We start from the raw sequence: 11683 nt of genomic DNA, 5'->3' as shown, positions 1-11683 counted from the left end.
AAATTTTCTTTACTCTGAAGGAAAGAGAAAAGTGGAGAGTAAAAATGAGAGAGAACACTGGACCGAGGAAAAGACAGAAAGAAAGGGCACAGAGAATCACAGAGAAACCCAAGGTGATCCTGCCCGAAAACCGCGGTATTAATTCCAGATGTTGCCATTCAAAAGGGAAACAAAATCCAAAACCTGTTACCTCCTCTGCAGATCGAGCTGTTCCTCAGGGCCGTGACGTCAGTACGGGAGTGGAAGGTGAAAGTTAAAACTACTCCTGGGGGTCCGTGGCGACCTTGTCTCAGGCCGGGAAGGACGGACTGACCGATGCGCGTCCTGCGTTCAAGAGGATCTAGGGAGACAGAGAGGGCACGTTTTACTTTCGTTTAAAAAAGAAATTAAACTTTTTGTTAATTTGAAACAACAGTGACAAAAAGAATCCCACCACCACCTAAAGGAAATCAAGATGCTGCAGAAGTGAGGAAAGGAAAGAACAAGAGGAGGAAGAGGAATGGAATTAAGGGTTGGGAAAGGAAGCGCAAGGGAACTGGAAGGCTCCGACGGGAAGCGTCATCTCAATTCTCTCCCGTCTCCTCTTTAACAACAAAAATCCTCATAAACCATACTTACCCTTTTTTGATGCCTATCGTACCAGGAATTTTAAAATAAAGGATCTGTGTTTTAAAGGCGGCAAGAGAAAAATACAAAACAGCTCCCAACTACCCCAAACGCATTGGACTTGGTAGAACAGAGCCGGAAGGAGGCAGGAAAAATCGTCTTGGCATTTATGCTATATGCCCTCTCCCTTCCCCACCCCTGCGTCCCCGTTCCACCCCACCCCGACCGCGGTAATTGAATTGTCACCTGCCCCTATCCCGCCCCCGGCCACCAAGGCCACTTGGGAAACTCGGCCTTGCCAAGCGCCCGGGGCCTCTGAGAGCCGCGCAGCGGAGCCCGCGTCCTAGAAGCCGAGGGGTTACACACGGCTACGTAGAGGCGCACCGGACACGGTAATTAGGCGCAATTCACACGCTCCCGGGCGCACGGAAACTACTTGTCACGATATTTTCAACGCTCCTCCTAGCCTACTTTTTTCCACTCCTTCCCCGGCGCGCCCCTCCCCTCCCGGAGGCACTCTGTGGAGCTTTTGGAGTTTCGAATCTTTCGGACACAGTAGAATGCGGGGCTCCCCGGGCGCGGGCCCGGCCAATCAGAGCGCTGTCTGCCTCCCCTGGCCAATGGCAGGCGCCACATTGTTGTCCAATTCTGTCTAATGGAGCCCTAAGGAGCAACAATAGAGCGGGCGAGCGGCTCATTGAGAGTCTGGCAGCGCCGGGCAACTGGGGCGCGGCTGTGCGCAGCGTCCCGCGCGCTCCGCGAGGGGACGCCGCGCGGCGAGGGCCGGGTCGCGGGTTCCAGCCAGCCGGTCCCTAACCAGTCCCCCGGCTCGGATTTCCGACGGAAGCGTTGGACTGCGCAGCGTTCCGAGGGGGTCCGGAAGTTCGGACATGGTGACCGAAGGAGGGTGACGTGGTCAGATAAGGGACCAGGGGGCAAGGGGAAGAGGCCAAGAGCGCCTGCATCGCGAGCGGAGCTGGGAGGTGCGAGAAGCGCCAGCGGAGGAGGAGGATCCCCGAGCCCAAGGCAGGTAGTTGAGGGGCGCAGGGAGGGCAGGGGGAGGCGGCCTGGTCTACCGGCCCTGTTGACAAGGCCCGGGCCACGCCGGCCTTAGGGACTTAGCGGCCCCAGGGGCCTGAGGGAAGAGGCCGCTCAGATAGGGAAGTGATCTAGGATACTGGGGCGGGAACAGGGGGATTCGGTTTCGGGCTCTGGCGGGGACCCGGGAATACGGGGACCCAGAAGAGACAGGCAGAAGCTCGGGGCTGGGCCTGCTTAGGCCTTCTAGGTCCGCAGCTCAGGTGAGACTCCGTTGTTAGCCTATAGCCAGTTCCAGAGGCGACTCCTCCGCCTCGGTGCTGTCTCCTGGGCTAGCCAAGTCCCAGGATCCCAATTCTGAGACCAGAGCTCGAGAATCTGCACTCGAGTAAGGTCCCGCAGAGATCCCAGGATGGGGAGCATGTGTCTGACGATTCTGTCCCTAAACTGGAGGAGAGGATCTTGAAGGCAGTGTGAGATGGTCGGAGAAAAGATCACCCTCCTGTAATACCTAACTTTTCGCAAGATACTTTTTCCTTCTCGACTACTCTCCCAGGCTACGAGACTAAAAATTGTGCCACAGGTTTTACTCCACCCCCACCCACAACTTTTACCTGAAGGGTTTGTTTGTTTTTCCCTCTCTTGCACACCTTTCTCTCCTGAGTGAACCCTGGGACCCAGACACCCGTATCAGCTGTTGTTTTGGTGTTGTTTTCCTCACCCCTCAAGCTAACCTTGAGGCTGGGTTTGCTTTTCCAAAGTTTCTTCGGCTTAATTTTCTCTTTAACCCCCCCCCCCCCACGCCTCCCAAATTCATTTCCACACTCATTTTTCTCTCCCACTCCCTGGAGGCCCCGCTTCATGAAACTTGTAGCCCCCACATTTCCACTGGTCCCTGCCCCTCCCCCCGCGCCTAACTTTGCTTTTAAAATATTTGTTTTGCTAGCCTTCACTCTATTTCCTCGAGCCGTTCTTTCTGTTCCTGATTTTTCTAACTCTCCTGCTCTCACCAAAACCTTCAGACCCAGCCAGCTGAACTCCATGCTTTGTATGCTCTGATAGCTCTCTCTTTTTCACCTTTCCACAAAACTGTGCATTTCGCCTCGGTTTTCCTGTTTTGATCTTGGTATCGGTCTAACTGTTGGATCAAAATTTTTCTCTCTAGTCCGAGTCCCATCAAACAAATATTTCTCTCTACCTGTCTCACTTCAATTAAACTAAACTTTGGGAAATAATATTTTACTTTTCATACCCTCGTTATATCCACCTGAACCAATAACTTTTCAAACTTTGTGTCTTTTTATTTTTATTTTCCAGCGGAACCACTGAGTCAAACGAAATCTTAGACCCAGCGCATAAATCAGATATAAGAAGAGCCTTGGTGGGGGTGGGGTGGGGGAACTCAGCCTTACAAGGGGGATCAGAAGGTACCTCCTCCCGGCAATTTGGCACCACTAGCCAAACTTCCGCGACCGAAATTTCCCTCCCTAAGCCTGATTTCTTCGTGGGTACGCTGTACCTTAGCACACCGTGCGCTCCTCACCACAAGTCTCTTCCTTCTTCCCACGGTCTTCTACGCCAGGTCCTGCCATGGAGCTGCGCTCTGAGCTGCCTAGCGTGCCCGGCGCAGCGACGGCGGCGGCGACAGCGACGGGGCCGCCCGTGGCGTCTGTGGCGTCGGTGGCAGCGGCGGCGGCTGCGGCCGCGTCGCTACCGGTGAGCGTGGCGGGCGGCTTGCTACGAGCGCCGCCGCTGTTGTTGCGGGCGGCGGAGAAGTACCCGCGGACCCCCAAGTGCGCGCGCTGCCGCAACCACGGCGTGGTGTCGGCGCTCAAGGGCCACAAGCGCTACTGCCGCTGGAAGGACTGCCTGTGCGCCAAGTGCACGCTCATCGCGGAGCGCCAGCGCGTCATGGCGGCGCAGGTGGCGCTGCGCAGGCAACAGGCGCAGGAGGAGAACGAGGCGCGCGAGCTACAGCTGCTCTACGGTACTGCCGAGGGCCTAGCGCTGGCCGCCGCCAACGGCATTATCCCGCCGCGACCTGCCTACGAGGTCTTCGGCTCCGTGTGCGCCGCCGACGGCGGGGGGCCGGGAGCAGGAGCGCCCGCAGGGACCGGAGGCGGCACTGCGGGCTCAGGGAGCTCAGGTGAGCGCGCGGCAGGGTGGGGAGGAAGGGAAGCAGGGACGGGGCCCCAGGGGACGTGGCCCAGAGACTTACTTGTCTTGGTACTGAAAGAGTGGAATCCCCTTTTCTAAATCCCCGACTGCTAGAGTTCACCGCGCACCCAGGCCCTTTTTTTCACTGCGGGGCCAAATGTAGACCCTGTAATCTTATCTCCTCTACCCCAATGCAGCCAGGTCCCAGTTTCCTTGCTCACTTTGCTCGGAAATCCGCGCGGAAATCCGCGCGTCTCATATTTAACCTTGGTTCTGCTCTTCACGCGCCGTGGTTCCTCTGCTCCTTCCCAACTTTCTTCAGAAATCTGGCCCTCTCCCAGTCTTCCTTCGTCTCCCCGCACGGCTTTCTCTAGGTATTGAAGACACCCCCTTCCTTTTCCCCCTCTGATTCCTTTTCTCAAGTTCCTAATGCTCCCCGCACAACCGCATGCTGCGCCTGCTCCTTCTTTCTAGCTTCTTTCCCCACCTGTCCTGGTTTCCTTCGAGCAGGAACTCTCTCGCTTCCCTGGATCCCCACTCTTCCCCCCCCCCCCCACTACTCCCAGTCTGGCCCCACCCTCTTCTTCAAGAACATCTCGCCTTTTTCTAGGGAGGGAGGAATTAAGTCTGGGGCCATTGGGGGCCTTCTGAGACCCCAGCTTGGCAGTGAAGAAGTTCTTAGGTTTTAATTTTGGAAAGGGTGGATTAGAAATAGGGGCTCTATTTTTACCTGTAGAAAGGCTTGAGATCTCTCAGGTACCCAAGGTGCCTTCCATTACAAGCTATGTTGCCCAAGGCCAGAGGGCACCCAGGGCAGAGTTTGCTCTTGGAACGATGGATGTGGAGTGGGGTCTCTATACAGTAGATGATCTAGGTGGAAGTTATATTGTCTCCTGGGCCAGGCCACTTCTCCAGGTCAAGGCAAAGATCGGAAGGAGAATAAAGGTGGAAGTGTTGGGGCACAGATGTGGAAAGGAGAACTGGACATTGAATTTACAGGGCCCAAGTGGTTAGGGTCCTGGGTACATACAAAAGAGTGCACCCTAGGGGTAGGGGAAGTGAGACAAAACTGTAGGGGCTCAGAGATTAAGGAATACTGGAGAAAAAAAGAAAGAGGCACTGGAGCCCAGTGAATGAAGGTCGTCGGGTTCAGAGACAGAGGAAACTGGGTCCAAAGGGATAATGTACTGAGGGTGCCGTCGCCTCCCGGCGCCTAATCACTCCTCATATACCCTTTTCTCCCTTCCTAGAGGCCAAGTTGCAGAAGTTTGACCTGTTCCCCAAGACGCTGCTTCAGACCGGCCGCCCAGGCAGCCCGCAGCCGCCGCCGGGGAAGCCCTTATCACCCGACGGCGCAGACTCGGGTCCCGGGACATCTTCTCCGGAGGTGCGGCCGGGCTCGGGCTCTGAGAATGGCGACGGGGAGTCCTTCTCCGGGTCGCCCCTGGCCCGGGCCTCCAAGGAGGCAGGTGGGAGCTGCCCGGGCAGCGCAGGCCCGGGAGGCGGTGGCGAGGAGGACAGCCCGGGCTCCGCCAGCCCTTTGGGCTCCGAATCTGGTTCCGAGGCCGACAAAGAAGAGGCAGAGGCCGCTCCCGCCCCAGGGCTGGGCGGGGGCCCGGGTCCACGGCAGCGGACGCCGCTGGACATCTTGACGCGCGTCTTCCCGGGCCACCGGCGAGGCGTCCTGGAGCTGGTGTTGCAGGGTTGCGGCGGCGACGTGGTGCAGGCCATCGAGCAGGTGCTGAACCACCACCGCGGGGGTCTGGCGGCCGGCCTTGGCCCCGCCGCGCCTCCTGATAAGGCCGCGGTGGGTGCGGTAGCAGCTGCGGAAGACGCGTGGCCGGGCCGCGTTGATGCCGCCGCTGCCGGGGGGCCGGGGCTGCCCGCGCCGCTGCAGGCCGGCCCCGCTGCCCCTCCGCACCATAGACCTTTGCTGGCCGGCGCCATGGCGCCTGGGGCGCTGGGCTCGCTGAGCAGCCGCTCGGCTTTCTCGCCACTGCAGCCCAACGCTAGTCACTTCGGCGCCGACGCCGGCGCCTACCCACTGGGCGCGCCGCTCGGCCTCAGCCCCCTGCGCCTGGCCTATTCGGCGGCAGCGGCGCACAGCCGTGGCCTGGCCTTCATGGCTCCCTACTCGACCGCGGGTCTAGTACCCACACTCGGCTTCCGCCCGCCTATGGACTACGCCTTCAGCGACCTCATGCGCGACCGCTCGGCCGCCGCCGCTGCGGTGCACAAGGAACCCACCTACGGCGGCGGCCTGTACGGGCCTATGGTCAACGGCGCCCCAGAGAAGCAGTAGGCCGGGGGTCCGGCATCCGGGCGGCCCCCAAACGGGGACCCCAGCCTTGATCCCGCGGGCCGCGGGTCCCTCTTCACCCGTTGCGCCTTCTGCGCCCCGGCTCGGGTCCTCTCGCTCAAAGGTGATTTTCAGTTTTGTTTTGGAAGGGTGGAGAGCTGAGCAAAAGGGAGCAACTACAGATACAGGTGTTCTCCGAGGGGGTGCGTGGCCCTGACCCTCGTCCTCTAAACCCCTTCTCAAGGCTCTATCAGCTCTTCGAAAGGCGGGGAATTCTTGAGAATTCAGAGGCTGAGGCCGCCACACACGCTCCTGCCTCTCCTTTTGCTGTGCTCGTCCCGCCCGCCCGCTCTCCAGTGGATGGCAGGATAGTCCGAGAGTCTGTCTTCTATGTCTCCCTCTCCTTATTAAATTTTTTAAAAATTATTCGCTCTAACAAATATAAATTTAGGATGTATAAATCTCTTGGCACTGAGTCGAGTCTTTGGGACACACATATATATATCGATATCAATTGTAAAAAAAAAAAAGGAAACAAGTTCTAAGGTGCACTTTCCTCGTTGCGGTATTTGTCGCTCTCTTTGTTGCTTATGCCGATAAGCATGGGTTTCCTTGGTGCAGTGTGAGTTTTTATATATGTATAAATCTATATATAATCTATACATATATATATACAAGCCAGTGTATAATGTTATAAAATGGAATTCTAAGTTATTAATTGTAATCTGTAGGTGACCTCGGTATTAACGTGAAAAATATTCAGAAACAAGCAAAAAAAGGACAAAATGGAAAGAAGTAGACTATGCGCGCATTGTACTTATCAGGTTTTATAGATTAAATATATTGTGAACTCGGGACAAATCCTGCCCACCCGCCCCTCTTGCTTGCGGCCGATCTCTCCCTAAGGAGTGGTCAAGGTGCGCACTGAAGCAGGAACAGAGCGACTAGTGACTGAGCCAGAACCGCCCGCCCGAGGGCGCATCCCCGCCTCCCGGGACTCGCCAAAAGCCCGACCGAAGGGACAGCAGCGGGAAACGCTGCTGCAGAGAATGGCTCACTTTGTGCTTTCCTTTGCATAGACATGAGCTAGAAATAAATGTTATTTTCTAAGAAAACAGCACCGAATCCCGTCCCGCTCCTCGGGCGGCCACATTGAAAAGGTCTTGATTTCCCGCTCGGGCCCCGCGGTGCCAGCTTGACTTAAGGCTGGCTGGTGTCCGCCCCCGGGGGGGGTGCGGAGCCGGAAAACTTTCCGTGGCGCAGGGAAAGGCCCCGCCGACGGGAGTGACGCGCGACTCAGAACCCCGTGAGGAGCGGCGCCCGCTACGCGTCGGGGACCCTGCGTCCTTCCCACTCCTGTTTTGGGCGCGCGGGAGCGGCGGGTCGTCTTGCCAGTGCCCTGGATCCTCGGATCGCTGGCAAAGCCTCCTACGGAATTCTGAGAGGCTGGAGGCCGGGTTCCGGTTCTCCCGGGCCGCAGATTTGGGCACAGCACGGGTCGCACACCGCGCGCTTCCCTTCTCAAAGAGGTTTGGAACCAAGGCAACGGAGGCGGCGGCTGGGGGAAGGAGGGCTGCGACCATTCTTCCACAGAGGCTCGTGGCCCGGGAGTTATTCTGGGGTGATGGAGGTCGGAGGGGGGGAGGCGCAGCCCTCGTCCGCGGCAGTGTAATCCGAAAGGGACTTTGAGGACGAGCCTTCCGGCCAGATCTCTCTTAGCACCCAGTGGCTTTCCCTCCTGCAGCGGGGCTGAGCACAATAGTGGCTCCCCCGTCGACCCCCTCCTCCCACCTGCTCGGCTCCCTGCAGGATGACTCCCTCTCTCCGGGAAACAGGGTGCTCCCTCCCCTAGTCTGGGCCCGGCGTCATCCCAAGGTAAACTTCTGGGGCCGGCTCGAGTTCCGCCAGGCGGTGAAACTTAATAGCAGGACAAGAAAAACGGTTTAATAAAGAAGGGCTTTAATAGGGAACTAATTTGATTGAGTTGCCTAATTCCACTTTAATTGGAAAGGGGTTTGGCTGTTTGGTTATAAAGTGCGAGGGCGACGATGAGCTGAAAGTGGTGCAAGAAGGAGTGAGAGAAGAAAGATGGGGGCAACAGAGAGAACGAGAAAGGGAAGGAAGATAGGAAGGAAAGAAGAGGGAGAGAGGAGAAAGAGGAGGGAAGAGTTACTAGAAAAAGAGAGGAAAGCTAGAGAAAGCGCGCACTTTTAGAAGGGTGAACTTTCTTGCCCTTCATGCTGCTCCCTCAAGCCTTCTCACCCTCCTTTCCCAGTTTTTTGGAGGCCTCCTGTCCTCTTCCAGCATAGATTCCAGCTGCCCCCTTCCTGGCCTCTGCCTTCATCCCCATCCAAGGTGAACTTAAGATCGCTCTGGGTCTCTTGGTTTCGGGAGAGACCTACATGGAGTCTCCAGGAGCTCCTTGGTTCCTGCGGGTGCTCAAGCCAGACCCCAAAGGCTGGCCTGGCAACCAGCATTCCCACTCTGAGGAACAACCGGAGTGGAGCTTCGTGGACTTCAAGATTAGGATTTTAGTTCATCCTCACAGCAAACTCGGAATAATCCAGTGAGTTGTTTATTATTGGCTTCGTTTTACAAGGGAAGAAAGAAACTGAGGTCCGGAGTGGTTTGTAGACTTGTCCACCATCCCAGGACTCTGGACCTCCTTTCCTCTGCACTGCCCCAGTGGACCTTCTCCTTCTTCTCCTCTCCTGAAGCAGTCTCTCCTGGCCAATGGTGGGGCCTCTGAGGAACTGCCCCTCATGTGTACCCCTGCTGCTCGGAGAAGGGAAACAGTTTGCCTCAGCTCCCGGCTGCCAGCAGTTTGGGTTGAGCTTAGAATGATTCCTGAGCGGTGAAACTTTGAGAGGGTGGGATAGTGAGGTTCCCAGGCTCCTTTCCTCCCTGGCCCTGTGAGTCTTAGTGGCCCAGATGCAGTGATGGAAACCCGGGGTAGGCAGTCACAGCCTTGACACTTGGGCGAATTCCAACTGCAGAGTCGGGAGCACTGAGGCTCAGAGACTGACAGTGACCTGCCCAGGGCTGCACATTCAGGTTCTAGGGAGTCAGAATCAGAAACCAGGATGCTCAAGCCAGTTTGTTAAGTGGCAGTGGTGGGAGTGGGGGCTGAGGCAGTACCTGCCTTGGTTTGGAGGATCTTCTGCAGCAGGTGGGAGGGAGCTGGGGCCTGAGCGCTGCTGAGATCTCCTGGGAGATCTTGTGGAAGGCTTTGGAATCACCTCTTCTTTGTGGGGACAGGAAGGTGGCATGGGAGTTTCCTTCTTGACCTCTACCATCCATATTATTTCCAAACTTTCCCCTAAGTCTGCTGCAGCTGCCCCTGGCATGGGAGGACTGAGGATCTGGGTCTGGATTACCATGGGAGAGCTCAGATTGTTGTAGTGGTCATTTCAACATTATCTCCCCTGCCCCCTGCCCCGAGTTCTCTTCTTCATAACAACAGCAGCTAGCTACACACTATTGAGTGTCCACTGTGTACCAGGTCTCCTGAGTAGAAGTCATGTAGGATGATAGCACCAAAAAATGGCCAGGGGAAGCAGGGACAGGGAGAGAAAAGGTTGACTTCAAGAACTATCAGGAACCAGGGGCGCCTGGGTGGCTCAGTCAGTTGAGCGTCCAACTTCAGCTCAGGTCATGATCTCGTGGTGGTCTGTGAGTTGGAGCCCCACATTGGGTTCTGTGCTGACAGCTCAGAGTCTGGAGCCTGTTTCAGATTCTGTGTCTCCCTCTTTCTCTGCCCCTCCCCCTCTCATGCTCTCGTGGGCTCGGGCGCGTGCGCGCGCTCGCTCTCTCTCTCTGTCAAAAATAAATAAACACAAAAAAAAATTTTTTTAAAGAACTATCAGGAACCAGACTCACCACTCATGATCCAGTGGGGGTGGGAGTGAGGGGAGTAAGCCAAGAGGAGAGCTCACAGATAATTCCCAGGTGTCTGGACCACTTGACCCTTTGCAGGGTGGTGGGCCCCTGGAGCAGAGACAAGATTGGAAGATGAGGAAAATATTTCAATATTCAACATACAGAATTTGCAGAACTTATGGGGCCTCTAGGTGTGGACACCAAATGGTCAAGAGTCAGCATGTGGGTGGTAGCAGGGCCTCGGGAGGGATGAAGTGGCCCAGCCCTTTATCCCATTGGACAAAGGACTCCCTTAGCGGAAGCCATGGGCCTGGGTGGAGGATGTTGAGAACCCAGGCATTGGAATTCTGTCTTTCATCTTTTCTGTTCATTCCAAGAAGGTTGGCCTCTGAAAATCATTCTCTTAAAATTTTGCACCCTGTGAAGGTTATTGTCCCAGAGCAGGACCCTGGGGAGCCTATGCCTGGTTTTGTTGTGACACCAATGAAGCTTAAATGTCAGGTCTCCCCACCTGTACAGATCCTTTTCAAACTTTCCCTGCTCTCTACTCCCTGAGACTTTAGCTTTAGTGGGTTTTAGCCCTTTCCCCACATGTCCATCCCCACCTCCCTATATCTTGCACTCTGGCCACACTGAGCTCCTCAGAGTCACCTAACAGACCATGAACTTTCCTGAATCTTTGCCCATGCAAGTCCCTCTGCCTGGAAAGCCCTTTCTTATTCTTCTACTTTGAGGACTGTCCTCACTTTCGCCAAGTCCCAGTGACACCGATGGAATTTAAAGTTCAAGATCCTCACTTGGAGGAGAAGACGGTGGTGGAGGAGGAGGACCCTAGGCTCACCTCATCCCATGAATACAACAAGATAACTATCCTACATACCCAGAAATCTTCCTGAAGACTGGCAGAACAAACTCCACAACTAAAGGTGGAGAAGAGCCCACATCAAATAAGGTAGGAAATGAGGAGACACAGCTGGGGAGAGAAAGGGATCATGGCCGCTTCCATGAGGAGGGAGCTGTGGTCACAAGGAAGAGTGAGAGACAAGTTAGCACACAGGGGAGCACAGGGAGAAAACAAATCCCCATAGCAATTGGCTTGGAAAGCAACAGGGCCTGCATTTCATGAGTTCCTGCAACCAGCAGGGCTTAAAGCCTGGAGTTTTAAAGGTCAGTGTGCTTGGCTCTGGGAAAGCGTGGAGGACATTGGGGCTGCTCTTGGAGAAAAAGCAGGGCAAACAGCCCTTGGACATACAGCTTGGAAATAGTGATCTCAAGAGTGCCTGGGGCACACAGTGGGGAGGTGAGTTGCTCATCTCAGAGCATGTCCCAAAGAGGCAGCATTCACAGAGAGACCCTTCTGGGAACAATGAACTAACTGGTGCCATTTCTTTCCTCTGCCCATCAGCATAAACACAGAGCAGTGCCAACACTCCCTACCTAACTTGCTTACACCAAGCTCCACACTCTGTGCTCCAGAAGAACCACCTTTCCCAGTCACACTTGCCTTAGTCCTAGCATGGCAGGCCCCCCTCACCCAGAAGACTGGCCTAAACCCCTACCAACACCAGGTCTCTTGACCTCACCTCAGAGTTTTGTGAGGCCTCCATTCTGGTGGTGGTGGCAACAGGTCTCATTTCACAAGCAGACCAGAACACACTAGTGAAAACGTGCCACATCCAGGCCAGCAACCAAACATTGTGCACA

General features: G+C 55.9%; 1 protein-coding gene across 2 annotated transcripts; it reads left to right on the top strand.

Annotated features, from left to right (window-relative positions):
• Window positions 1-3023: 3023 nt before the first annotated feature.
• DMRTA2 (DMRT like family A2) lies at window positions 3024-7217 on the top strand. 2 transcript variants are annotated; one of them, XR_006584263.1, is made up of 3 exons: window positions 3024-3790; window positions 5052-6224; window positions 6345-7217. XR_006584263.1 is itself a non-coding variant. In XM_011285032.4 (2 exons), exons 1-2 carry the CDS (start codon window positions 3235-3237, stop codon window positions 6101-6103), a joined length of 1608 nt encoding a protein of 535 aa, XP_011283334.2. In that variant the 5' UTR covers window positions 3024-3234; the 3' UTR covers window positions 6104-7217. The 2 variants fall into 2 exon arrangements, 1 of the variants encoding a protein (XP_011283334.2); XM_011285032.4 differs by having other exon boundaries at window positions 5052-7217.
• The last annotated feature ends 4466 nt before the right edge of the window (window positions 7218-11683 follow it).

Source organism: Felis catus, chromosome C1 (assembly GCF_018350175.1).
Source record: "Felis catus isolate Fca126 chromosome C1, F.catus_Fca126_mat1.0, whole genome shotgun sequence".
NCBI classification, from domain to species: Eukaryota; Metazoa; Chordata; class Mammalia; order Carnivora; family Felidae; genus Felis; species Felis catus.
Note: the sequence above shows the minus strand (reverse complement) of the source record. Positions and strands in the feature narration are given on the sequence as shown.